Source organism: Ailuropoda melanoleuca, chromosome 16 (genome assembly GCF_002007445.2).
Source record: "Ailuropoda melanoleuca isolate Jingjing chromosome 16, ASM200744v2, whole genome shotgun sequence".
In the NCBI taxonomy this organism is placed as follows: domain Eukaryota; kingdom Metazoa; phylum Chordata; class Mammalia; order Carnivora; family Ursidae; genus Ailuropoda; species Ailuropoda melanoleuca.
The window spans coordinates 50391241-50418873 of NC_048233.1; the positions used below are offsets into that span (position 1 = coordinate 50391241).

Genomic DNA, 27633 nt, shown 5'->3' on the forward strand with positions numbered 1-27633 from the left:
TTTATAACTATGTATAGTGACAGATATTAACTAGACTTACTGTGGTGATATTTTGCAATATAGATAATTATTGGATCATGTTGTACACCTAAATTGATATAATACTGTATGTCAATTATACCCCTCCCCCAAAGTAACACTTACTGTTTCTAGACTGTGACCTGTCTCCATTTCAAATTCTACTTCTTATGGGGCGCTCGGGTGGCTCAGTCATTGGGCGTCTGCCTTCGGCTCAGGGCGCGATCCCGGCGTTCTGGGATAGAGCCCCGCATTGGGCTCTTCCACTGGGAGGCTGCTTCTTCCTCTCCCACTCCCCCACCTTGTGTTCCCTCTCTCGCTGGCTGTCTCTCTGTCAAATAAATAAATGAAATCTAAAAAAAAAAAAATTCTACCTCTTAATTCATTGTGTTCCACCTCTACCTGCTAATATAAGAATAAACGTATGCAGCTGCACTTTTAACTTAATATCTGAGTTATTCTTTGAGAGGAGATAAGTGACTTGTCTAGGATCTCATGGCAGTAAAGAGTAGAGCTTGGATTTTTAATCAATATGCCATACTACCAGCAAAGATCCAGGGTGGGGTTGGAGTGTGAAGGATGAGGTGGATCCTCAGGTCTAGAGGAGAGGCTCACTCTGTGCTGTTCTTGTCTGTTTTTAGGGGAGGACCTGTGGGTTGGCATGTTTGACATTGCCTCATTTTCTGTAACTGAACCAAGGTGGCTGATGCTATTCCTAACTGGACCTGTTTGAGGCATCTAATTCAGGACAGAGGGTGACAGGGCTGTGGGAAGTTTCATGCCAGGTGTTAGTCATGGGTAAAGGTACAGTGTGGTTCTGAATGCAGTTATCAGGGGATGTGCAGTTGTATTACAAGATCTTTGTGGGGTAGACAAGCCCTGTTCACATCTCTACTGAAAGTTGAAGTAATGAGCCTGAAAACAGTTTTGGGGCACAGTGGTGGAGAGGGGCACAGTGAACTCATTCATGGGCATAACTGACATGGAAGACTCTCGCTTAGAGAGAGAGGACAGCCAGTAGCTGAGCTCCCACCTGAGGGTGATTTAGAGTGGCCTCTAGTGGCGGCACTGGGGATTGCGAAATCGGTTCAGTTGGTGCCTTTATCAAGAATATATCCTATGGGGCGCCTGGGTAGCGCAGTCGTTAAGCGTCTGCCTTCGGCTCAGGGCGTGATCCCGGCGTTCCGGAATGGAGTCCCACATCGGGCTTCTCCGCTGGGAGCCTGCTTCTTCCTCTCCCACTCCCCCTGCTGTGTTCCCTCTATCGCTGGCTATCTCTCTGTCAAATAAATAAATAAAATCTTTAAAAAAAAAAAAAGAATATATCCTATCATTAGAGGAGACAATGAATCTCATAAAGCAGAGATCTGTAAGGAAGAACAGGGCAACAGTTAGAACTATGAAACAAATGAGGTAGTCGAAAGCCACCAACAATCATTGAAAGAGAGTGATTCAAAAAGAATGATACCCTTTGGAAAAAGAAGGCAGTTGAGATTTTAAAAGAAATGATAATTTTGTAGAGATTATAATAAAGTAATAAAGTAATATAAGAAAAAAATAAAACTGGGAAAATGACAAAAGGGATCTTTTTATAGGAAGATAAAACATTAGATGTAAAATGTGGGGGATTGTAGAATGGACATTATTGATTGGAAGGGAACCTATGATGTAGAAAAAAGAAAGTGCATTAAGGAGTTACTAAGCTCAGAAATGAGTATGCTGGTCAGACCTTCAGAGACCTGAAGAGGCACACAAGAGGCAGAATTATAGGATGATTTTCATTCTACTTCCAAGCTGGATGGTAGATCAAGGACACAGTAGGAATTTGATGACAAACGAAAGTCTGGGTCAGAACTGTATTGTATTTATTTCTCTTGGGAGTAACTCCCCTTCCCCAACAATGATGGCATCATGAGAAAAACTGGAATTGATCAAATGAAGCAGAAAGTACACAGAGGCAGGGCTACCTGGTCTGTTTTGCTTCACCTTGAGTGCCGACGGTCTGGGGAGGAGGAGTGTGGGACAGACTGTGCTGCAAAGAAGGGTACTTTCATGAAGTACAGGCATGTGACTCACGAAAGCCAAAGAGGGTTTGTGCGCTGTTGACCCATTCTCTCGTACTTCATTGCTTCTCCCAATGACGGAAATAAATTGCATAGTTGCACAGTACTTCGTATCACCCATTCCACTCATTAGTATCAGCGCCCGGAAGGACACAAGATCAAGGGAAAGGCGGAAGTTTGCACTCCTTGTACCCAAGCTGGCCAGTCTAGGTAGCCTACCTTTATGTCAGTCCAGAGTGGGGCCTTCCCAGAGTGGAAGGATGTAGGTAGCACCTTCTTCCCTTTCCGTGAACGTGCATACGATGCCCCAAGCAGGTGGACATGGCAGAGGGGATGCCAATAATCTAGGTTCTAGTGCAACAAATCCACTCTCTTGAACCCAGTTCTGACTTTAATCCCATCACTCTGCCTTTTCCCAGCCACTTTGAAGACTGGAAGAGATCTGTTGTGCTTTAGACCTGCCCTGATCTGGGGTCAACATGACTTTGACATGCAGAATTCATGTCTTTGGGTGTCTGATACTTAAAACTGGGGAGACCTCAGAGGTGAGCCCAGAGAGCTGTGGGGAGCCAGGGGCTACTCTACTCCTCACCACAAGCTCCTTAGGGAAGGATGTGGATCTCACGTTTAGGCTGGAGCTGGAAGGATGCCACCTGGGGAGAGAAAGTGGGTCCTGTGGAAGCTGGGTGTGTCCTTTCCAGCAGAAAGGCCAGAGGGCCACCTTCATGGGTAACATGTGGGCCTTGCAGTAACTGGCAGGAGATACCAAATCCATAGGCGTCAGGCCTGGCAATTTTCCAGTATGGCTAGTGGGCTAGTATTTCCAGACTAGCAATTCAGTTTCACTACAGAAAGATGGTGGCTTGGAGTCCCTTCCCTGTTGAGCTCAGCAGCTCCCTCCATGCCTGGAACTTTCCAGCTGCTCCCTGAGCTAAGCCTTAAGGCTAGGAGGTCTCTCTTAGGAGTGGAAAGACTGGGACCAGTGGCCCTGGTTTTCTCTCAAGTAGGTCTTCCCTGTGGCCAGCAGGTGGCGCTAAGCCCCCAGTTCTGTCGGTTCGCTGTCACCAGCCATTTAAGGTGGAGGGAATGGAGGAAGGTTACTTTGGATGGGGTCCCAAGAATGGTGCTGCTGAGCAGCTTCTCATTAATGAGTCTGGCCCCTCTCCTGGTCTTAAGGACAGCCAAGCTGAGTCCCAGGAGCCAGGCACTGTCCCCCGAACTCTGGGCTGACTTTGAGTAGCTTCTCATCACTCCACTCCTATATCACAAACTGGTCAATGTTGGGGGGCTGTGTGGGTGCAGGAAGGGGGAGCTTAGAGCTTGGACCAGCAGCAGCAGTTTCCTGGCTCTTCAGCCCTACCTCCGGAGTAGCCCAGGACAAGCTCTCACTGATCCAGCTAAAGCCCACTGCAGGCCTCCAACAGCACCAGTGATGCTGGCTTGTTGTCCTATATACTATGCATCGTTCATTCATTCTTTCAGCACGTCCTTAGTGTCAGACACAGTGCTGAATCGGATACAGTTTCTGACCTCAAGGAGCCACAGACTTGGGGATGTCACAATCTCTTTCATTCGTGTAAGGAAGAGGCAATTGATGTGGTAAACTTCACTGTTGTCTAATTTTTAAAAAATTGCCACAGCACCCCCAACCTCCAGCAGCCACCACCCCAATCAGTCAGCAGCCCTCCACATTGAGGCAAGACCTTCCAGCAAAAAGATTACCACTCACTGAAAGCTCAGATGATGGTTAGCACTTTTTAGCAATAAAGTATTTTTTAATGAAGGTATGTACATTGTTTTTTTAGACGTAATGCTATTGCACCCCGAACAGACTACAGTATAGTGTAAACATAACTTTTATATGCGGTGGGAAACCAAAAAATAGTCATTTGACTCTCTTTATCACACTATTTGTTTTGTTGCGGTGGTCTGGAACCAAACTTGCAGTATCCCTGTACACTAATGCATCTAATGGCCCCACCCCTTCCCTGACCACCCCAGCCTTCCAGCAGATCCCCGGAGTGGAGGCCAGGCCCAGGGCTATAAGCCTGGTAGGTGCCCCAAAACTGATATGTTCAGACGGACTGGCAGGGCTGGGCTGCCTGAGGCAGAAAGGTGAAAGTCTCCTGAACCGGGTGATCAGGGTCGGCCCCAGGTCCTTTTCCTGGCCGCCTGGCTAGGATCTGTGGCACCTTTGGAATGTGGGCCGGCCCCTGCCCTCCCTGTCCGCCAGTGTGCCCCCTCCCTCCCCAGCAAGAACTGCCCAGCGTGTAGGGAGGTTTTATGGACAACAGAGAAGGCGGCATCTGGGCAGGTACACGCAGTACAGCTCCAGGAGCCCCGGCTGCGGTCAAGCCCGTGAGGACTAAGGGCCTCTTTACGTCAGGGGCCTCGCTCACCCCCACCATCGTGAGCTTTCCAACATCTCCTTTTCTAGCGACCCAAAGACCCTCCACAGACACCCTCTGGACAGCCAGTGAGTGACAGCCACTGGTGGGGAGCCAGAGCCAGAGTTCAATCTGTATGGTAGGCGCAGGCCCCCGTCTCCTCAGCCTCTTTCTGCTTGGCACATCGATGTCTGCCCGAGCCCGTCCCAGCCTCCCGAGGCAGGGACAGAATGGGAGCAGGCAGGCACAGCAGCCCCTCACCAGAGAAGTCTTGGTGTAAGGGCACGGGGCGGGGGCACAGGGGCCCAGCTCCTCTTTCCTGTGCCTGACCAGGGCTCACCATAGCTGTGTGCCCTCACACCACTTCCTCCGTGCCCTAGGGAGGGGAGTCCTAGCAGACTCGGCCTGTCCCTGTCTGTGTCGGTTCCACTACTTCTAATCCTCCAGCTGGAATACGCTCCTTCATTGACTGCCCTCCCCAGCTGGCAGGGCCCACCCAGTAGGCCACACTTCTTCAGGGACCAAGAGTGGCCGGTCATCTCTTGGGGCCACCGAAACAGAGCAGCAGGTTGCCCACCTGGGGACTGTTCTTCCCCAGCCACCTGCCCAGCTTGTGGTCAATTGATCACGGGGATGCAGAGCTGGCAGGAGACCCAACTTTAGGGTCCAACACTTCCCACAGCTTCCCCAGCCCGGGGGCGGGGAGGGGGGTAGGGAGGTGAGCCAGTCCTGAGCTGGGGCTGGGAAGAGCAGAGACAAAAATAACCCAGTACAGGCTCCCGCCGAGGCCAGAAATAGAGTAGTGACAAGTGCCCTGTAACACCATGGGCTAACAGCAGGAGGGGAGGCTGAGCTGAAGAGGGCCCAGCCTCACACCAGGTCCCGGCCTGGTCAAGGGGCCCACACCATGTCCACTCTACACACCATACCACACTGCCCCCGTGCACACAAGCAGCGTGGGGGCCCAAGGGACCATGGCTCAGGACAGGGAATCCGGAGAGATGCTAAACTTGGGTTTGGCCTTGGCCACAGCCACACTGCGCTTGCGCAGGGGGCCACGGGCCGAGGCGAGGGTCAGGGCGTCCAGCAGGCTGCGGTCCTCATCAAGCTGGCGGGCCGTGCAGAGCGGCGTGGGCACTTTGATGGTGTTGCCAAATTTGGAGTAGTCCACGGAGTAGCGGCCGTCCTCCTCTGCCACAATGGGTACAAAGCGCTGGCCCCAGAGGATCTCGTCGGCCAAGTAGGAGGTGCGGGCCTGGGTGGTGATGCCTGTGGTTTCCACCACGCCTTCCAGAATGACGATGATCTCGAGGTCTTGGTGGTGATGCAGGTCACTGGGCGCCAGGTCGTAGAGGGGACTGTTGGCATCGATGACGTGGTAGATGATGAGAGGGGCCACCAGGAAGATGCTGTTGCCCCCCACGCCGTTCTCCATGGGGATGTCCACCTGGTGGAGCGGCACCACCTCGCCCTCGGGGCTGGTGGTCTTGCGCACCACCTGCATGTGGATGGTGGCGCTGATGATCATGCTTTTGCGGAGGTCACCCACGCGCAGCATGAAGCACAGGCGGCCGTGGCGCACTGCGATGACAGCGTGCTTGCTGAAGATGAGGGTCTCGGCCCGCCGGTGGGCCTGGGCGGTCTTCATGAAGATGCAGCCCAGCATGATGGCATTGATCATGAGCCCCACGATGTTCTGCACAATGAGGACCAAGACGGCCAGCGGGCACTCCTCGGTCACCATGCGCCCGCCAAAGCCGATGGTCACCTGGACCTCAATGGAGAAAAGGAAGGCAGATGAAAAAGAGTGGATGCTGGTGACGCAGGGCACAGCAGTGCCCTCGCCAGGGGCCAGGTCACCGTGAGCGAAGGCGATGAGCCACCAGACCATGGCAAAGAGCAGCCAGCTGCACAGGAAGGACATGGTAAAGATAAGCAGCGTGTGTGGCCACTTGAGGTCCACTAGCGTGGTGAATACGTCCTGCAGGAATCGGCCCTGCTCCCGGATGTTCTTGTGCGCTACGTTGCAATTGCCATTCTTGGACACGAAGCGGGCCCTCCGCTCTCGCGCTCGGTATCGGGGCTCCGTGGGGTCCTCTGCTAGCCGTGTCAGCACATACTCCTCAGGGATGATGCCTTTTCGGGACAGCATGGCTCCAGCAACCACCAGGGAGAGGTTTCCCCCATGGGGGGGCGCCCCCCTGACCAAGCCTTGGGCCTCACTGTGGAGTTTCCTCCCCGGGGAACCCTTCCACTCTGGGGCCGTCCTCAGTCTGTGCTGGCCTCACTTCGGAGATGGCTCCCCAACCAGACTCATCCTCACCTCCAACTGGCCCCTGCTTTTTTAAACCAGCCTCACACCTCAGCCCACCTGCCTCGCCTGGTGAGCCTCCTACCCCATCTGTTCCCGAGCTTGCCTTCGGTCTCAGCTCAACTCCCACCGTTGACTTCCCCTGGGCCTCCCGCTAAGACTCCTTCTCAACCCACCTCCTCTACCTTGGAACTTAACACTTCTGGATCTTACCAACTCAGCAGACCTCACACAACCCCCGCCATTTCTCCTGCCTCACTCACTTCTGCTCCCGGCCCCCCTTCCAAGCTCCAGCTTCATATTCTGATGACCCCCAGTCTCGCCTCCAGGTATGCCCCCTTTTCTACCCTACCCTCCGTAGCGCCCCCGCGGCTGATCGGATCTTCCTCCAGCTCTCGTCCTTTCTGTCTCCTTGGGATCCGTGCGCCCTCCAGAGTCACCACCCGACCCGACTCCACTCCAGATCCCCTCGCCCCCAGCGCAACCTGGCCGGGCTCACTCACAGTCGCGGCCTCTCGGCTCCCAGCCGGCCCACGCAAGCCGGCGCCGCGCCCCCGCCCGGCGCTCCGCTCCGTCCCGCCCCGCCCGCTCGTCGCCGCGGCACCTGCTCCTGCTTCTCAAGCCGCAGCCGTCGCCTCCCCGCCCCTCCTGCTGCCGGGGCGTCCCAGCGGGTCGTCCTCTCGTCCGTCCGTCCGTCTGTCCGTTGGTCCGCTGAGACCGACCTGTGCTGGATGGGGGCAGAAGATTGAGGGCGAGGGCGCCAGAGGAATCGAGTGGGGACCCGGAGCCGCCAGGGGGAGCCCGACCTATTCCTGTGCCGGAGGAGGGGCGGGCACGGGCTCAAGCCCCTCCCCTCCCCATTCACACCCGCCCCACGCCCCGCCTTCCTGTTCCAGATTCAGTCTGGCCTTGGGGGTTTGCCCAATCAGATGGACCAAAAGAGGTTCCTCCTGCCCACTCGGGGACAGTGAGGGGAGTCGCCACCCGCCCTTTCAGTCAGGACTGCAGCCCCTGTTGTCTTGACTTTCCTCCTCCAATTTTCCCTTTCTCAGCTGGGCCAGTATCCACCTCTCCTGCAGCCTTGGGCTTTGCGGGTTCCCAGCGAGGGGAGGCTCTGAGGAGCTGCGTCACCAAACTGGCTACTGCAAGAGGTTAGGTGGCCTGAGGATTCCTCAACTGACTGCTTCTTCTCTTTGGGGATGCTCTTAATCTTTTCTGAGTCGTGGATTCTTCGAGAATTTGACGAAAGCCACGGACTCCCTCCCCAGAAAATAATGGACCTTACTAGCAGGTGTAGGAGCACGGTCTCACACCAGCCCAGAAGCCTGGGTGGTTGCACCTTCTTAATCATCCCACAACGACACCCTTGTATTTTAAAGAGAGTTGGAACTCCGGACGCTTGCTTTACACCTCCTTACACCCGCAGCCTGGTCTCTTATACCTTAGGTAATAAATGGAATGGACGCGGGTCTGAGGGGCTCCATTAGGGTTGGCTTGGGAACTGGGGGACTTAAGCTCTTGACCTGAACATGAATGGTGCTTCTACTGCAGGCATCAGTCTGCAGCCCATGCCCTGGGGCTTGGGCCTCTAATGGGGACCCCCAGTTCTCAGCTGGGAGAGAAAGCCTGCTAGGTCTCTGTTGTTGGGACAGTAATGGCCCCACCCCCTCTCTGGGGCTCAGATCTTTATGTAGCCCTGACCCATGTGTGTTCATTTGTTGGAGTGTGGGCTTGAGGCAGAGCCCCAAGATGGAGGCAGTGGGGATATGGGTCACAGTGGGGCAGACTGTGATTTTCATATTGAGTTTTCCTTTCTGTCTCATACTCAGCTGCAGGCAGAGTCTGCACTGTTACTCAGGCTAAGTGTGAGCTTGGGCTATATTAACAGAGATGCAGTGCCTAGAGTGGGGAGGGGAGAACGTGATGATCGCAGTGGGGGAGCTCAAGGAGACAGGGTTACACAGGAAACCTTTGAGTCAACTACATCTGTTCAGTCACCAGAAAAAGAGCCTCAGAGAGCCCCCTAGGGAGTTTGGGCACTATTGCAGAAACCCCAGGAGTCCAGGGAGGATGGACTAATAGTTTTATGTGGCCCAAAGTATAGAACCAGTACAGACACTGAGTGGAAGAGAGGCAAGTTGTGATTTCACATATGGAAGAGTCAGTTCTAATAACCAGAGATGACCCATATCTTTGGAGTATCCAAGTCAAAGTTGGCAGGCCATTAGGGATACTCTAGCAGGGTTTGGGCCAGAATGGCCTTGGGCATCCCTGCAAGACTTCGGTATGGACCCTGCTACATCCCTTCAATCCCTTGGGGTGTGGTGGGCACGAGGTGGCAGTGGGGTTGGGAATCTTCTCCCTTCCTGGCTCTACTCTTGGGAGACCCCTCAGTGGAGAGGGCTGGTAGGCCCCCAGAGGCATCTTAGAGCTGGAAAGGCAAGGCCCTGCCTCACAGTGTGGCCCTGAGGCCTCAGCCATTACCTGCTCCACCTTTTCTAGGAGGGTGACCCCCTTACCCAAAGAGCTCAGCCTCCTGCCCTACTCCATTCTTACCTCCTCATACTCATCTCCCCCCAAAACCGCATTTGTCAGGTTCCTTTCTCACTAGGAAGCCTTCTCCACTTCCCTTTTGTTCATAGGCTTATCCTAGATTCCTTGTCCTGGCATTTAAGGCTCTATGATCTTATGCCCCCACCCCCTGCCCCATGGGCCATTTTCTCTAACTCTGTCCAGTTTCCACCCATCTCATGCCCAACTCCCATCTTGCCTCCCCCAGGCAGCCTGCCAGGCCTTACAGAGCTCTCACTTCCTGATCCAAAAGGTCTGTGTTAGGCCTCTCTCCAGGGACTGGTGGGTTTTCCTTACATTGCTCTGATCCCATTGCAACCAAAAGGGACACAGGCCCAAGACTCCTGGGTCTGCACCCCAGACCTGGGATAGACAGTACTGAAGTCAACATGTAAATGATAATAACATGATATGGAAATGAGCACCTGCCATTTCTGGGCTGGGGGAGGTGTGCACTCCTATTGCACGATGCTGATAGACTCTGAGGACATCCGTTGTTTTGGTCTCCCCAGAGTGTGGCCTCAGCATCTCCAGCCACCACCTGGCTGACTTGTGGTATATGTACTGTGCTTCCCTCTGAAGGACCACCTTCTCCCATTCTGAATGCCTCTCCATGGGGGACACAGATGGGGACATGTGATCCGGGCCTAGCCAGTCAGTGTGTTCCAGTCCTCTGACCCAATGATTGGGTAGAGGTAGGGGTGTGATCTAACTTGGTCCATTGAGATTTGCTCCCAAGACTTTTGCTGGGACTATTGGGAAAAATCATCTCTTTTTCAGAGGGGTAGGGTATAAGCTGGAGGTGCTAGTGACCACTTGTCATCAGAGGAGAGGAAGATGGAACCCAGAAATGGAAACACATCCTTGCAGTCAGACGCCTAGATCCAGCCATGCTTGAAGCAGTACACCTCCTGGCCTTCTCCATCACAAAGGGAAATGAATTCCAGTTTTTGTTTAAGCCCCTTTGAGTTGGTGTCCTGTCATTTGTCATGGAAATGGTACTAATCCCAGGTACACCACAATTTTAATCCAAGAAATAAAGTGAGAAGGAAAGGGACTACTTTGTCTAATGAGATAATCACAAAAATGCGATAACCCTTGTTATGGACCCAATTGTGTCGTTCCCCCCCACTCCCCGCCCCGCCACCAGTCCATTTGTTAAAGCCCTAAACTCCCATGCGGAAGCCATGCAGTGTGATGGTATTTGGAGATAAGGCCTGTGAAGAGGTAATTAGGTCCTTAGGAGAAACCAAACCTCTGACGCTTTGATCTTGGACTTCCAGCCTCCAGATCTGTCAGAAAACATTTCTGTTTAAGTCTCTTAGTCCGCTATTTTGTTACGGCTACCCGAGCAGACTAATACAAACCTCACGTCACAGATAAGGAGACACACTTCTGGCCACACTCACACAGCCTCAGCTCTGCCTGATGCCACACAGCCTGGCTCAGTCGGACCCACAGGCCACCCCAGGCCCTGCCCACCAGACCTGAGAGGCCTCCGGTAGGAAACAACCAATCTTTTTATTTACAAGTGATTTACAGTTAGAAAGCCCAGGCGGGAGGCGGGGGCAGGGGAGGGTGTGGGCCGGCTCTTGGGCTCTGGCGGGTCACTTGTCTGCATGGACAAAGGAGGCGAAGATGCTGTCCTTCCGGCTGAGCAGCTTCTCTGGCTTGTCGAACTCAAGGATGGCGCCACGTTTCAGGACAATCACCAGGTCTGCACTCAGGATGGTGTGCACGCGGTGCTGGGGGGCAGGAGGGGACTGTCAGGGTGGTGGGGGGAGGGAGGGGCAGCTGAGGGGCCTGCCAGTTTGGAGGAGGCGGCCTGTGAATGGAATGTCCCATCTCTGTGGCCACTGCCTTCTCCTGGGGTGGCTGTGACCCCAAGCCACTAATGACGTCCTCTCCCCTCTCCAAGTCTCAGCTCTGCCCTCACCTCTGGGCTCCAAGACTCAGAGATCACCTCACAGCCCAACCCCCGCTTCCTATGGAGACAGTACCCTAGCCTAGCTCCTGGGGCCTTAGGACAGGAGCGGGCCTTGGAACCTGCAGATGGAGAGGGGGATCTGAGGGAAGTGCGGGTGTACGTCCTTCCACACCCCACGTCCTGCGGTCCAGGTTCCCTGCAAGCCCTCCAGTCTCTGCATCGTGGCTCCAGGCGCCTCTCCTGATTACCAGGCCCAGGGAGCGCAGTGGCTGCCCTCTGAGGGCAGCTTCAGGAGGCCAGCCCACTCTCCGGCTGTCCCCCGCACTCCAACAAGGGGCCCCTTACCGCGATGGTGACCACAGTGCGGTCGGCGAAGGCCGTCATCACCACCTTCTGGAGGATGTTTTCCTGCCAGGTGGGAGGAGCAGTGGTTGGCTCATCGGCCTAGTGGGTGGGGTCTGGCCTGGCTTTGGAGATGTGGGGCCCAGGTCTGCGGTCCGGCTCCCATGTGACCCCAACACTAGCCCACCCCTCCTTCTGTCTGCCTGGTCCTTGTTCCCACAGGACCAACCAAGTTCTAGCATTCAGGAGCTGGGCTCAGCTTGTTGGGGGCTCGGGTCTGTGCAATGCGTGTGCACTGTGAGTGTGTCTGGCTGTGCTGTGTGGCGGGTGATGAGTGTGAAGTCTCTGTGGGTCTGTGTGCAGCTTGTGTGTCTGTGTGCTATAAACATGCCCTGAGGGGTGCCTGGGTGGCTCAGTTGGTTAAGCGTCTGCCTTAAGCTCAGGTCATGATCCCAGGGTCCTGGGATTGAGTCCCACATCAGTCTCCCTGCCCAGCGGGGAGCCTGCTTCTCCCTCTCCCATTCCCCCTGCTTGGGTTCCCTCTCTGGCTGTGCCTCTGTCAAATAAATAAATAAAATTAAAAAAAAAAAAACATGCCCTGAGGCTAGCTGTAGTCAGGGTCCCCCCAGCCCTTTGCTTTTTCTGCCACAAATGGCCCTTTGTGTTAAAGACAACTTGAGCTTCGGGACCACTTTGTGCAAATTTCACCCTAATACCCCATGACAACCCTCTTCGAGACCCCCCGCCCCCATGGCGATGCTCTGGACCGACCGTGGCCATGTCGATGGAGGCCGTGGCTTCATCCATGATGAAGATGCTGGTCTTCCTCACGAAGGCCCGAGCCAGGCAGAACAGTTGCCTCTGGCCCTGGCTGAAATTCTCCCCACCTTCTGTGATGATGGCATCTGAAAACAGCCCCGGGGAGGGGGAGCAGGGCTGTCAGGCTGGCAGTGGGAGTTCAGGGGATAGCATGGCTTAGGGGGTGTTAGGAAATGCACGCACAGGGGCAAATACGCAGGGGTGTGTCATGAGGCGGGGGGGTGTGCAGGGCCGCTGCACTGTACCCGACCACACATGTGCCATCGCATGAGTTACTCTGCAGGGGTGCGCTGCCGTGGCCCTGGGCCGTTCCGGGAGGGGGAACGTGCACCGAGTGTGGATGTGCTAGATGTGTGTGGGCACTGGCAGGGCCAGTCTCTGAAGCCAAGGCTTGGCCAGCCCCCATGCCATGGGGAAGGTAGCCAATACCACCAAGGCTCCCTGCCCTCTGGGGTGGGGGACAGTGTCTTCCCTGCACCCTGGACCCGTGCCTGTGATCTTCCCCTCTGTCCTCTCCTCGGGGCAGAGCTGGGCAGGCTGGTGGCCGGGGCGGGCAGGGCTGAATACACTGCCGTGGGATGATGGACTTATAAGCCAAGTCTCACGGTGACTCCTGCTGGCCACCCCCCCCCCCGGATCCCTTGGGAGGAGCTAGCCCCTGAATTGACCAGTTGTGAAGCTTGGGACAACTCACTTGACCTCTCTGAGCTCCCGTAAGGTAAATGGGTACACGGAATGGTCCCTGGGGTCCTGCCAGACCCTGGACCAAACCCCGGGCAAACGTCGGACACGGGTGTGCGTGTTCCCTCCTAGCCCCTGTAGACGGCCTTGAGCGCCGCCGGCCCGCTGCTCCCGCAGGAGCGGTTACCCAGGCCTCCGGGCAGCGCCTTCACCACCAGCTTCAGCTGGGCTATCTCCAGGGCCTCCCACAGCGTGCTGTCAGAGCACTTCTTCTCCGGGTCCAGGTTAAATCTGCAGGGTGCCACAGAAAGCCCCCTTAGGGAGGGAAGCAGGGTCCCAGCTCATGCCTGGGGACTGGCAGAGGCTGAGGCTGGGGAAGGGAGCAGTGAGTGAGAACCACTGCCTCGGGGGGCCTGGCTGGAAGGGGGCAGCAGGCTGGTGAGCGGTGGAGGAAAGCAGCCCCCAGCACTGGGGGGCTACCTCTACCAGCGCCTGCCCGGGCCTCACAGGAGAGAGAATGGCACGAGGGTGGAAGTGTGAGGGACCGGGCCAGCCCATAGTGCCCGGAGCCGGAACAGGGCTGCCTGCTTGGGGAGGGGTACCCAGCTGAGCACTCCGGGCCTCACCCACCCCTCCCCTCCTCACGCTCCAGCTCCAGGGCGCGGGCCTGGGACTGGTTGGGGGGCCTGCAGGAGTGGTGGGGCTCACCGGATGGTGCCGCTGAAGAGGACAGGGTCCTGCAGGATGATGGAGAGGCGCGAGCGCAGGGTGTGCAGCGGCAGTTTGGCGATGTCGATGCCGTCGATGATGATGCGCCCTGCGTGGAGACAGCCACGGGGGCGGGCACAAAGGAGTGGGGGGGCGGCACGAAGGAGTGGGGGGAGCTGGTGGTGCCAGGGACAGGTTCAGCCTGGGAACGTGGGTCCCACGAGGATGCAGGGGGAGGCAGTGATTGCTGGGCCTCCTATGACATCTGACCAGACACTGGGACTGAGGTCCCCTCTGGTGGCTGTGGGTACACGTGGGGCGCCTGTCACCACTCACCTTCGAACATGTCCACCATGCGGAAGAAGGCGAGAGAGAAGGAGGACTTCCCACTGCCTGTGCGGCCACAGATCCCAATCTGGAGAGAGGACCACGTACACCGTGAGTCCCTGGGGGAGCCTCTGGGCTGTGCAGGCTTTAGAGGTCACAGCAGCTCTTTTGTCCTGGCTTCCTGACCAGCTTCTATTTGGGCTTGCTTCCTGCAGTGGGTCTGGAGGGACCTCCCACGGGGACCCACAGGCAAGTGCAGGGTGTAGATGTCCATTTCTTGGGCCTGGGTGTAGGCCTTGCTGTGCCTGGGACGGGGCTGTGGGGGAGCTGGGGGCACTGGTGCATAGTCTGTGTGCGTGGGCACGGTAGGAGGGCCTGGGGTGGCTCAGTGAGGTTTTCAGGGATGTATATGTGTGCCCACCGTAAACTGGATCATCTCTGACCCCACTGCTTCCCGACCATGGGTACCAATCGAAAGGACAATAAGGGACCCGTACGAAGACCGAGATGGTGACACAGAAGGACAAGAGAGGTAGGGACAGATGGGAGGAGCCAGAGGCAGGGACAGAGAGTGAGACAGACAGCCACAAAGACAGAGAGACAGAGACAAAGAGACAGAAGGGGGGGGCAGTGTCAGAGCAGAGGGGGCGTGAGGAGGGAATCAATCAGAGAGTTGGGTCAGAGTGCCGGGCAGGGGCTCCCTCCCCAGGACAAACGTGGCCTCACTCTCTGTTCTGAGGACCTGCTCTGAAGCTCAGGGGGCAGTGCCCTGGGGGAGCCCTTGACCATTTGCAGAGGGGCCCTGACAAAAGCCCTCTCAGCCAGGGGAGTCTGGGGGTCCATCTCCTGGTGGGTGAGTGAGGGCAGCAGAAGGAGCAGGGAAGACGGAGTGGGGGAGAGGTGGGCTGAGCCTTGTCCGTGTGAGGGGCCCAAGGCCAGCGACTGGGGGGTCTGACTAGGTGGAAGCCCTGGGAGGCCCGGGGGGCCGCGAGCTGTGTGAGGCTGTGCACCCACTGACCTTTTGTCCTGGGGAGATGAGGGCGTTGACGTGCTTCAGCACCGGCTTCAGGGAGCTGTCGTAGCGGACACTTAGGTTCTGGATCTGGATCTTCCCTTGGTCGGGCCAGTTCTTCGGGATGAGCGAGGGGGCTGGGGGCCAGACCGGGGCTCAGCCAGCAGATACAGGCTGCAGCCGGTATCCAGGAGGGCCCCCCCACCCATGCGCCCTCGTCCGGGCCTCTCACCCAGCAGCCCCTCGTAGCTCTCCGCCTCGGTTTTCAGAAGCCCGTGGATGCGCTTCACAGCCCCCAGCTGGATCTCCATGTCCGCCAGGTTCCTCACCATCCAGTTGAGGTAGTTGGAGACCTGCGGGGAGTCGGTGAGCACTTGGTGCCACCCTGGCCACCGGGACGGCTCTTCTTACCGCTGAGGGGCCAGCGGCTCTCCATGTCTTCTGCTGGCTATTCAGGGGGTGTCCCCCCTGGAGGCACGGGAGGGTTACGATGAATGCAGATCCTTACCCACCACCTGTCCGGGACCCCGGCCCTGGGTGAGCCCTCCTCCCCTGATGGTCCCTCCTGCCTCAGACTCAAGTAGCTTGGGGTAGGGCCTGGAGGGTGTCTCAGGTAGGGAAGGTGCCTGAGATTCCCCGCGTGCTGATATCTGAGCCCTCCACTGCCCCAGTCTGCGGCCACTCACCATTAGGGCATAGGTGAGGCCCAGGCCCACCAGGCCGGCAGAGAGCTCCCTGTGCAGGGAGTTGGAGATGGAGGTCACGGCGGCGATAAGGACCACGCAGGCACCGATGTACTCCTGCGGAGGGAGGCGAGCCGTGTGGGCCCTCAGGGGTCAAAGGCACAGTGCCCCTCCCACCCACCTCATTCCCTTTAGAGCAGGGACAGCCCAGCAGAGACTCTACTCCAGCAACACGCCCACACGCCATCAGACACGCGGGAGGCCTTGAAGGCCGGAGCCCCAGGAGACAACGTGTGCACAGAGCTTCTGCTGCTCCCCCACCCCCAGCCATCTGCGCAGGCCTGAACGTGCCTGCCTCACCAGCTGGCCCACACGGGTCAGACGGCCCACTTCAGACACACCCTCGTCGCAGTGAAGCAAACCTCAGGTGCACAAGCCCCCAGGTGGTGATGGGGAAGAGGAGGCTCAGGTCAGACACCAGGAGGGCCGCCCGGGCGGGGGAAGCGGGAGGGCTTGGCGCCCGCCCTGTGTGCACACACGAGCTGCTATTCCATCCTCTCTCCCCACCCTCCGGTCCACGTTTGACCCTTGCTCTGGCTCCACACCCCTATCAGAAGCCCTTGTCTCGGGGTCCGGGGGGCGGGTGGGTGCACTTGCCATGCGGACTTCTAGCCATCTGTTGGCAGCCGTGAGGAAGAGGGAGGCAATGTTGTTGGAGTCCGTGTATTCGAGGAGCTTCTGCTGGAACCTAGCCTCATACCTGCAGGGAGGGTGGGGAGGGTCTGTGGGTCCACATGGCCCCCAGGCCCTCCTTACTTACGGAGAAGCAGCCAGTAAACATGCCGTGTCTGACGTGTATGCCATTCCTTTCTGACTGCTCTCCCAGCTCCTTGCTGTTTATTCAAACTTGTCCAGACTGCCACCTCCTTCAAACTCCTGCTTTCACCGCAAGACCTGTTCTTCTCTCCAGGGTCTCCCTGCTACGGTAACGTGCACCTCTGCCCTACTAGACGCTCAGGCCAGAAACGGAGGAACCACCTGGATTCACATGCACTCCCTCTACAAGACCTCTTATTTCTACTTGTAAAATAGCTCTTGCTTCTGCCTGCCTCTCTCCTGCTTGCTGCCCACCACAAGCTCACTGGGGCCACTGCGCCAGCTTCCCCACAGGTCTACCTGCTCTCTCCCCACAGCCTGCTCTGCTCACGGCAGCTGGCATAATTTTTGTAAATCACAAATTACATCCCATCTCTCTCCTGCGTAGACTATCAATGGTTTTGAGGCTGAAGAAGCCCTTCTTCTCAGGAGCCTGCGTGAGCTGGCTCCTGCCATCCTAGCCTCCTTCCGTGCCACAAATTACCTCGCTCACTGCCACGCAGCTACAGAAATTACAATAATTTATTACTTGCCCTTTTTCAGTTTTGTGACAATACCAAGGTCTTTCCCACCCCAGGGCCTTTGTACATGCTGTCCCCTCTGCCTGGAATGCCTTCTCTGCTCTTCACCAGGCTGACTCATCTCAGCCTTCAGGCTTCACCTCAAATGACACCTCTTCAGGGTGGCCTTTCCCGGCCTATTGTTCCCCATTTCTGCAGCCTGTTTGTTTCATAACCTCTGCTCATATGTTCATTTCTCTAGCTGCTTATCTCCCTCACGAGACTGTAAACTCTATGAGAATGGAACCCATGGCTTTTTGTTCACCAGGGCATCCCTGGCACCTGGCACTGTCAATAAATACTTGCTGAATGAACAAATGGAACCTTCCCTAACCCTCTAAGGTGGATGGGATCTCTCTGTACAAGGAAGGAACTCTGGACGCTTCTTTCCTTCTCTTGTGTCCTCATCATGTTCTCCTTGTGTTACTTTGAATGGACCTGCTTTTTCTCTCTGAGCAGCCTGGGTTCCTGGCATCTCTCACCCTAGCCACCCCCCCCACACCAGGCTGGCTTGGCCAGGCCCAGAGGAGGGGGCAGAGCGCTTGTTTCATGATGAGCAAAGGAACAAATGGAAGCCAAAGCCGTCTTAGCATTGGTCTCAGGGAAACAACTGGGGACTCAGAGGACTCAAAACAAGTCTTACTGGGCATTTGCTTTTCACTCTTGGAAGGTGTTTGTTCTGTTTTGATTATTTCCGGGTGGAGGGGCTGTGCCTGACCCACGTGTCTGAGGAGAGCAGAGTGAGTCTCTGAGGTGTGAGAGAGCGGACGATCGCGCAGCCACGGTGGCGGTGTGTCGGTGGGTGGTGTGGCTGAGGCGAGTGTGTATTCCGAAGTCTGAAAGGTGTGACCAAGTGTGTGCTGAAGGTGTCTACCTGCTTGTGCACGTGTGTGTGAGGGGCGAGCCTGAGAGGTGGGTGTGCATGAGGGTGTGTGGGGGATGCGGCTTCTGAGATAGGCATGTGTCAGCGTGAGGAATGTGGAGAGCCCCAGTGTGGGGCCATGCACACCCACGTTCTTATTTCCTGGCTGTGTGTCAGGACTGAGACTCAGTTTCCGCATTAGTAAAATGGGCCAATAATAGTTCCCACCTGGGCTGAGACAGCCTCTGAGCCCACCACTGAGTCTGGGGCTGGGGTACTCCTGAAACTTTTCTGGGAAAAGGCAGGGCCTCCTAGAGAAACCAGAAGGTCCCATAGGCCTGGGTTCCAAGCCCAGCCCTGGCTCTGACCACACCACGTGTGTGACCTCCGGTTGGTGACTCAGCCTTATCTGTTGAACGGGGCTGCTCGGATCTATGTCATGGGGCTCTCATGAGCATTAAATGAATAATAAACACACAGCACTTAGCACAGTGCCTGGCATGTGTTAGGGGCACGATCAGTAAATGCCAGTTAGCTCTCAACAGGGCAGGCTGCTGGGCAAGAGCCAAGGAATTAAACACATCCAGGGAGGACTAAGAAGTCCCTCATCCACATGTAAAGATGCCCCACTGTGTCCGTGTAGGGCGTGCAAGGCCTCACTGGGCAGCAGTCCCGCCGACTGACCGCAGGCTGGGTCTGAGGCTGCCTGCAGGATGCTGCGTCCACTCAGATCCTACTGAGAGGGTCAAGGCCTCTGGAGGAAAGTCACAATCTCTCCACCCCAGGCCCAGCCCGAAGGCCGCCAGGACAGCATGTGTAAGAGGAACAGTGCTAAGACGGAGGAGAGGCCAGGCCCAGGAGTGTGGAGGGTGCTGGCAGTCAAAGGACCTGGGGAAGTGCAGGCTTGAGACAGGAAGGAGGCTTGGAGGAGACCTTAGTGTCCTGCCAGGTTCCAAGGGGTTTCTGTGCGGAAGACAGTGCAGGCTTGTCCAGGGGGCAGAGCCAAGGCCAGGGCACAGCTCTGAGTTGCTTTACTTTACTCAGATAAGACCCCTACGAGGACCTTTCGCTGGTGCAGATACCCAGGGAGTGAATGGGGCCACAGTGCTGCACCAGGGGCCTAGAGCTTTGGGGCTTGGAGGGAGGAGACGCAAGCCTCCCTGAATCCTTTTGGCTGGTCCTTGAGCCCTAGGGTTACTGCTGGACACGGGACTTGGTGTCGCATGCTTACTGTCACACCCTGCACAGCTGTGCCATCCTAAAAATAACCTGGAATCACTCTCTGGGTAAGGCTTAGAGACCAGAGTCCAACTATCCAAGGCAGGGGTCTCTGGCCTGTTTGGCTAGAGGAGAGATGTTCTAATACATCAGAGAGAGGCTGGGGCAGGGAGCAATGGCCCCCTCTACTCCCCAGGCAGCCTCAGATGCTCCTGTCCAGCCCAACGTCATGACTGAGGGTGGAAAGCAGGGGCACTGAAGTTTTGGGGGGAATTCCTCCAGCTTGGTGAACTTTTATTTACCCTTTGATGCTGGCTCCAACAACATCTCTATGAAGACTTCGGTGACTGCCTCCCTTCTACGATCCCACAGCCTGCATTCCCTTTTCTTTCAGAGTACCTGTCACATGGGTTCCTCCTCAATCAAAGCCTGGATTGTAAATGCCTCCAGGCCAGGGGCTCATCTGACTCATCTCTGTCTTTTTAATGCCTGGCTTGAGTTTTGGCTCTGTACATATTTACTGAATGAATGGGCAGATTCAAGCCTAGGCTTTAGAGGACCTTATACAGAGTGGTTATATAGTCTCTCTGAACCTCAACTTCTTTGTTTGGGAAATGGGAATAACACGTTTACTGCCTTGGATTGCAGTGCGCAATGAATGAGATTGGCATGTAAATTACTTAGCGTAGTGTTCAAGTCACTGGAGAGACTCCATAAAAGATGGCCTCAGGGCTGGCCCACAGGATGGAAAAGCCTTCCCAGCATTGATAATGTGAGGAAATACTTCCCGGCTTTGTTTCTTGTCCTGCCTTAGCTCACAGAGGCCCTGGACTTGGCTGCGGGGCTGAGATTTTCCTCTCTGGATCATACAATAGAGCCCACCGGACCTGACCCCTCTGGGGGACATCATCGAGGCTTCCGGGCCTGAGGAGGGGTTGGGAGACCCGTGTCCTGGACCTTCCTAAGCCAAGCCCTGACAACCGAATCACATGACCTGTGCCCCTGGCCCCAGTCCCACCCACCCCCGCCTCAGGGTAAATCTGGTACCTGAAGGCCCGGATGGTGGTGAGACCTTCCACAGTTTCAGCAAAGTGGGAGAGCAGGGGGAGCTGGGTGGTGTCATCCAGCTGCTGCAGGTCCCTGTGCAGGGAAGCAGAGCAGAATGGTCAAGACAGAGGGCTCAGGGCTCAGCCCAGGTCTGAACCCTAGCTCCACCCCCAACCACTGTGCGCGCCGATGGCTTCACCTGTCTGGGTCTCAGTGTCTCCCCTGTAGAGAGGGAAGCCAGTGGTGCCCTTAGCAAAATGCTTAAACAGCACGCCGGGGCAGGCACTGTGACTCCGGGCACCGTCTACCTCCCGCGGGAGTCTGTCCCTCACTCTCCAGTAAGGCGGGGCAGGCATGGTCGCTTCGCTTTCACGGGGAACAGCTAGCGAAAGGAGCAGAAAGACCTGACGCAAAGCTTTCAGTCCCCTCCCCGGTAACCACATAGGTTTTGGCACATCACGGGTCAGGATCTACAGAGCTCCTCGAGGGGGAAAGGCCAGAGGTTTCCACGGCAACAGGATTGCCCCTGCTCCCCACAGCTGCACCTTGACAAGCACATCAGAGCCAGGGAGGTCAAGCTGGGATGCAGGAGGCAGCTTTCCTGGACAGACTGTCCCCAGGGCAGAGTGGATGCCAGGGGAACAGGGTGGTTTCTCTGGCAGAAGAGATGAACTTTGTAAAACAGCTCGTGAAGCGTTTCAAAAGCCTCAGTGCTCTGCGAACACTAACGTGCTCCTCCTGGGTGCCAGGTGGTACTACACCACCCGGTGTACGAATCTCGATCCTTGTGGGCAAGGTGACCGTGCTTGAAATGTATCTAAATTTAATTGTTCTTATTGATAATCTGCATTTCGACTCCAGTTACTGATCAACTATGTGCCCTTGGGAAAGGTACTTAACATTTGATTGTAACCTGCGGTAAGAAATGCATTTTATACTACAAATCATTGCACACACACACACACACACACACACACACACACACGCACACTCCTACACGACCCAAACAAAGGTTTCATGAAGCAAAACTTACTATGCGCATACAGACTGATATGATCTGTTCAATTTCATTTGATAAGGACGCTGGCTGTGATCTACGATATTGACTTCATGACCCACTGATAAGTTGCAATTGGCAGTTTGATAAACACTGGTCTAGAGAGTCTTTTAAATTTTCCCGACAATTATTTGAACCTATGAGTTTAACAGAATCGCTCCCAGAAAGAACTTCTATTCTAGAGAATGTTCTTAGAAACTTTGGAGTAGGAAAGAAACTTGTGTGACTCGAAGGCTCTCAAGGGCGAACGTGATCATTGTGAAAGTCTCCCTCAAGTCAAGGCTCCCAGGCACGCTCTGGCCCCCGCGAGCTGGGGGGTACGGTTGCCATACACCCCTGCCATCAGGTGCCCTCGATTTCTTGCATCAGCAATCAGCCTGGTCACTGCACTCCTACAACCCTCCTGAGAAGCATTTTGGCAAAATGAAGGAAGGGCATAAAGGCGTGTATACATCCTGACCTAGCAATTCCACTCCTGACCGTATCTCCTAAGGAAATAGTTCCGATACTAATGGCAGAGTGTGTGTGTGTGTGCGCGCATGCGCGCGCACGCCGACAGGTGGTTACATCAGGGTGGTGGAAGATGAGTATCTCTCTTTCCTTCGTTTCTCTCTTCCTTTTCAGGAGGGAAGACAACTCTACTACTTTTTGATGATTACTCTAGTAGGAATACCCAACTGCCCATAGCAAAACACCTCCCATCCTTCCTCCCCCTGAGGCTGGCAAAGGCTGCCATCACCTGGACGCCACCCGGAAGTACTTCTGGATGAAGTAACACACCACGGCCAGGGGCAAGAGGGCCACGAGGAACACGGGCGTGACGTAGGAGATGACAGCCAGGGCTGAGACGCAGAGCAGGGTGGAGCGGCTCAGGCACTCCAGCGTGGATGGGATGTGCTGACGGAGGGGAGGGTGAGAGAGGAAGGTGAGCTTTGGTGTTTATCTTCAGTGTGTTACCTGCCGCCATGTTTTGCTCTCTCCCATTATCACAGCCACACATCTTCTCTCTCCAGCTACGCTGTAGGCTCCCTGAGAGCAGGAATTGGGACTTTGTTTCCTCACCATCTAGTACGATGGTAAATCAAGAACACAAGCTGAATCGAAATGAATCTTCTCCACAAAACCAATCACCTTGGTTCAGACTATGCTGGAACCTTATTGAAGTGAGCCAGCGGGTATTGGATGGAAGCCAAAGGGATGTGGTTTCCCTCCGCCTTATCATGACAGTGTCACAGGGGCAACCCCAGGCCCTGAGGCAGCATTATAATCAGATGGGGGGCCCACTGGGTTCCTCCCATGGGGCTCTGAGCAGCAGATCTGGGGAAGCCAGTACCAGAGAGGAAAATTGTGGGGGCCTGGCCTCTCTCTGAACTGGGGAAATGGGTCACAGTCCTGTGTACCTGGTCGATGGTGTTACAGTCAGCTGAAAATCTATTCAGGATGCTTCCAAGGGGCGTGGTCTCAAAAAACCTAAGAGGCAACCAGAAGAACAGTTACTCATCCGTTTATTGATTTCCTTCCTGTTTATTGAATGAGGGTAGTTATTTCTTTCATTTTAGTGTCTCTGGGGTCATCTCTGGGTCTGGTGTCTAGGGGTGGTTGCCTCTGCAAGTCTGTAGATATCTGGCCTGTGATCCCGAGAATTCCTGCAGCTGCCCAAAGGGGTGCTGGACCCTCACTGACCTCTCTGGCTCTTAAGGCCACTGCCACCTTCCTCAGTTGCTTGCTCAGCCTGACTCACTCAGCAGCTGTCCTGGGGACGTGGAGTCTTCTCCAGAGGGACAATCTGCCAGGGCAAACAGGGCCCTGGGGACAGCCAGTCAGCTGGCTGACCCTGCGAAGCTACTCAAGCTGTCATCACTCTGGCTCTGACCCAGAACCGGCCCAACCCTAACCAGAGGATTTCAGAAGCTCAGATCTGGGACAAATAGAGGGTAAGTAAACATTGAAGCCATGTCTGTGGGCCACAGAGAGCTCATGAGCCTGAAAAGTAAAAAGTGTAGTCAGATGGTGAGGCCTTGGCATTGACAAGGGCCAGATAACCTGTTTGCCTGTCGTGCTTTAAAACTGAGTCAGCCGGTCGATTGGGCAGTGACCGCCTTAAACCTGTTTCACACCAAGTGGCCTTTGGGATTTGTACACACCCCATTCCAGTAGATTAAAACATGTCCCCATGTCCCCAGTGTCAGAACCTGCAGGCTGGCTGGGGGAGGAGAGGGAGAGCCGAATCTGTGGGTGGAGACGGGCAGATGGTACCTGCCTGGGGAAGGGAAACATACAACAACGCAGAGCCTGCGGACATTCACTTTGAAGGGCTGTTGTAACAGCTAGATGAACAAACCATATAAAATGCCGAGCACCGTGTGTGGCTGAGTAAATGCTGGTTTTCCTCTGCTTTCTGCCCCGAGGAGGGCACTTTTACACACACTGTCTCCTTGAGCCACCCCTCCCCACTGCAGCCTGTGACAGAGGTTGCATATCCCCATTTTACAGATGGGAGAACTGAGGCTCAGAGAACAGTGACTTGCCCACAGCCTCTGCATGGCCGGGGGAGAGCAGTACCTCATGGGAGCCAGGATGATCCGGTTCAGCAGGCTGCGGTGCAACCTCTTGGCCACCTTCAGCCCCGTCCACTCTACGGTGACGGACGTGACAAGGCACAACACGATACCCAGGCTGCAGAGCACCGTGAACACCATGGCATAGACAGTCTGGTCGAGGGCGCACTCCTGGGCCGGGCGGAGAATGAGACGGGGTCCTGGGGGGTCCGTGGGGCAGCCCTCTCCCCTCCCCCCACCCCGCCCCTGCCCTGGGGCTGCCGGCCACACCTGGCTGAGCGAGCAGTTCCCGGCCGCGGGGCTCAGGGTTAGGGCGCTGTCGGTCCACTTGGCCAGCCAGTAGTCAATGGCCACCAAGACCATGTGCTTGAGCAGCTGGGAGAAGACGAGAAGCGACAGCAGCAGGATGCCGGCCGACGACAAATACTTGGCGCAGGCTCGCCACGGGATCTTGGCCCGCTGGTGCAGCACTGAAGACAGGTTGTCCTCCTCCTCGCTCTCAGCTGCTTCCTCTGCAGGCCGCAAGAATCCCCCCTGTGGCTTCCCATTTCGCATCCCTCAGGCTGAGCCAGGGGCCTGTTATCCCCGCTTACGGATGGGAAAACCGAGGCACACAGAGCAGAAGGGATTTAATGACAGTCACGGTATCTCACCACCCCAGAACCCCGAGCCTTTGTCTCCTCGTGGTCCATCAGACCTCAGACTCAGGCCATGATTTCACTGCCAGTCCCACTGTCTGTACCTTCCTCCTCTTCCTCATCCTGCAGGAGGCCATCTCTTGAGGACATGGCCCGGGGCAGGCCCTGAGGTGGCTCTGTGGCTTTTCTCTCCATGACGGTCTCCTGGAAGACAGATGGAACCTGGCCACTGTCCTCAGAGTGTGCAGAGGGAAGAAGGGAGGATGGAGGACAGCCATCCCTGGCAATGAGCAGAGTCAGGTTTCCAGAGTGCCCCCGCCTGGGGGAGGGTCCAGATGGATGCAGGTTTGTCTTGCCTGAATTTACTCCTCCCCATTTATCGGCTCACGATACCCCAAATGTTCCTGTGGGAGATCCTCTCTCCCCTATTCCCAGTCTCTGTGACTCGGGGGGGCTGATCATTCTCCCTGGCTCCCCGGGTGGACATGAGACTCAGGGCTGGCCAATCTCACATTCCACATCCCTGGCCACAGTGATTTATCCAGGGTGGGCACAGGACCAAAGTGGACAAAGGAGAGTTGGCCTAGGGACTTGTGCTGAACCGTTGTGACAGAGGCACTCTCTTGCTGGCAGAGGTGTTGAGCCGGGAGAATGTAAGCCCGTGGCTGCTGATAGCTCTCTCTCCGCCAGCACAAGAATGAGGCCGGTCTGAGGGGAGCAGAGCCAAGGAGGGAGAGAAACAGGATCCTGATGACAGTGTTTAATACCTGGATCCAGCTCCACCTGAAGCCGACCCTTTTTACTTCCATGAGCCAAAAAATCCTCAACTCTCCCCTTTCCTGCTTCACCAGTTTGAGTTGATTCTCTGAAGCTTTATAACGAAATGGTTTCTGGCTATTTCAGGGGACAGGGAAGGCGTCCACCTGAGTCTGCCCTGAGTAGACGGCACAGGTACCGGCCCTCCTCTGGCAGCTGGAAGTGCTCGCTCAGCTCCCACATCTGTCCTTGGGGGAGTTTCCTAGGGCAGCGAGGGCAGGAAGGCCTTTGTGTGTTCACGTTCCCACCTTCTCCTCCGAGGTTGTCTGCCTGGCCCCTAGGACATACTCACCTTCTCCAGCTCTTGGTCCTGCCGGTTCATGAGGGTCTTCCAGTGCTCAAAGAGCTGGCACTCAGACCTCTGGAAGTCCTTGAGCGTGCCCTCCCTCTGGATGGTGCCGTCCTTCATGGCGATGATCTGGAAAGACAGAAACAGACCCAGCCCGGGGCTGAACGGGAAGGGGGAGTGGTAGTCACACCCCCGCCTCAGCAAGGAGTCTGCGATGGACCGGCACACATACGCTCCCCACCACAACTGGCTGCTGGCTTCCCCACGGCAGTCCTCACCGACCTACTCCCAGGATTTAGAGGTCTGTACTTCTGGGGGGGGTTACCTCTCAGAGGTTGCCCCAGGGTTGCTAAGAGGGTTTGCAAAGCAAATTGGTGTATCCTCGTCAAGCGGTCTGGTTCCTCACTAGGATCCCATCAGGGGCAGCTGTTTTCACACACTCAACAGCTAATTGCACGCTATGCCTAGATCCTCTGACCGCACGTCTGGTAGGTTCCACCAGTGGTTGACAATGTACCTATTGGTCTAAGTGTGTGTGGCCGTGCCTCTTTGAAATCAATAAAACTGATTTTATTTGAAACACTCAATGTTTCCCACTCATGGACACTCGTCATTAATTCAGAGACCCTCCCCTACTCCTTTACCCCCTGGGGTGCAAGGCGGGATGCCTGGGAGTCTTGCTCACTGACATTTCAAGGAACCAGTCATGTCTTTGTCTGCCTTCCTTGGACTAAAGATTGTCCTGAACTGCCTTGCCAAGGTCACCATGGAAACTCAATCACAGACCTTCTGCACCTGTTACAACAGTTTTTTTAAAAATATGGATTTTTTTCTCCCTTTTTCATAGTAGAGGGAGGGTTTTACCACATGCAGAAGGAAGACTTAGGCCCATTTAGCATAGGTCTGAAGCTCAAGGAGGCCCTCAATTTTCAGGGGCAAATTTATATAGGAGTCTGGCAAGGCCCAGATTGTAAAAGTCACGTGATTGCCACCTTAAAGATTAAATGCTTTCCAATTAATTGAGAAGTAACTGTTATCTACATATTGAGGAATGCAGAAATTTGGATAATGTGAGGTTTCACAAAATTGCATCCCATTGATAATATTGACGTTTCTACTAATACTTGTATTGTTTGTTCCCGTATTTTCCAGTTGATCTTGACTTAAATGCATCCAACCCGCGGTGGGTCAGAGGGCAGGAAGCTGGCTCTCCCATCCGAATCAGCAGTCCCAAGGCCAGGGGGATGAGCCATCAAACTGGGCCATAAACAGAAGGTAGGAATTGAGTGTCTGCTTCTTTCTGAGACTTCTCGGTGCCAGCCTTGCAGGTACCCAGAGGGGCCCCAGGTGAGGGTGGGAACATCTGAAGCTCTAGGTGACACTGAGGCCTTGGCCTGCAGGATCTGCCAAAGCTACGAAGCCATTCAGTGTGGATCTCTTCTGCCTTCAGCAATTGCTACTGGGACACCGACTCCTTGGAAGATGTCCTACTGCCTCTCCCACCTCAGCCCTCCATAGCGTGACCTCCTTGTGGCCCCTCACCCAGTCTGCGTGTGGCAGGTACTGGAGCTTGTGGGTCACTAGGACCACTGTCCTCTTGTCATCCTGGAGCAGCTCAAGGATCCCGGCTTGCATCAGGTGGTCACTCAGATGGACATCCAGAGCTGAGAAGGGGTCATCCTGGGCAGAGGGGAGAAGGTCGGGGCAAGTGTGGGGGGAGAGGGTAACAGAATAAAAACCATCAGAGTTATACCAGCTGTGGTCCAGAGACTGGCACTAGTTTGCTAGTTCGCTGTATGGCCTTGGACAATGTACCTAACCTCTCTGGGCTTTACATGCCTCATCTTAAAATGCAGCTGTTAT

At 55.5% G+C, this 27633-nt stretch overlaps 2 protein-coding genes and 1 long non-coding RNA gene across 10 annotated transcripts in view; 1 reads left to right on the forward strand and 2 right to left on the reverse strand.

Moving 5' to 3' along the window:
• Positions 1–3828: 3828 nt before the first annotated feature.
• On the reverse strand, positions 3829–7563 carry KCNJ11 (potassium inwardly rectifying channel subfamily J member 11). Its single transcript, XM_002925147.4, has one exon. It carries the CDS (start codon positions 6618–6620, stop codon positions 5448–5450), a length of 1173 nt encoding a protein of 390 aa, XP_002925193.1. The 5' UTR covers positions 6621–7563; the 3' UTR covers positions 3829–5447.
• Positions 7564–10861: 3298 nt separating this feature from the next.
• Positions 10862–27633, reverse strand: part of ABCC8 (ATP binding cassette subfamily C member 8) — a 73370-nt gene continuing 56598 nt past the window's right edge. For 7 of the 8 annotated variants that reach the window (XM_034645783.1, XM_034645778.1, XM_034645781.1 and 4 more), the window contains 18 exons: positions 27313–27450; positions 25774–25899; positions 24770–24869; positions 24298–24539; positions 24032–24198; positions 22870–22939; positions 22209–22366; positions 20413–20505; positions 16507–16609; positions 15853–15966; positions 15399–15519; positions 15173–15303; positions 14164–14242; positions 13828–13936; positions 13307–13410; positions 12391–12524; positions 11623–11685; positions 10958–11095 (listed from right to left, as the gene is read on the reverse strand). In XM_034645783.1, the coding sequence (XP_034501674.1) occupies positions 10958–11095; positions 11623–11685; positions 12391–12524; positions 13307–13410; positions 13828–13936; positions 14164–14242; positions 15173–15303; positions 15399–15519; positions 15853–15966; positions 16507–16609; positions 20413–20505; positions 22209–22366; positions 22870–22939; positions 24032–24198; positions 24298–24539; positions 24770–24869; positions 25774–25899; positions 27313–27450 (2190 nt within the window). Of the gene's footprint in view, positions 11096–11622; positions 11686–12390; positions 12525–13306; positions 13411–13827; positions 13937–14163; positions 14243–15172; positions 15304–15398; positions 15520–15852; positions 15967–16506; positions 16610–20412; positions 20506–22208; positions 22367–22869; positions 22940–24031; positions 24199–24297; positions 24540–24769; positions 24870–25773; positions 25900–27312; positions 27451–27633 lie in introns of all 8 variants that reach the window. The other variant, XM_034645777.1, reaches the window with a different exon arrangement.
• On the forward strand, positions 25908–27391 carry LOC117796722. Its single transcript, XR_004621372.1, has 3 exons — positions 25908–26071; positions 26923–27045; positions 27171–27391. It is a non-coding gene; the product is annotated as an uncharacterized LOC117796722 (long non-coding RNA).

Bases quoted from the DNA above. Each gene is read 5' to 3' on its own strand.
- KCNJ11 (XM_002925147.4), bottom strand. From the start codon at position 6,620: ATGCTGTCCCGAAAAGGCATCATCCCTGAGGAGTATGTGCTGACACGG.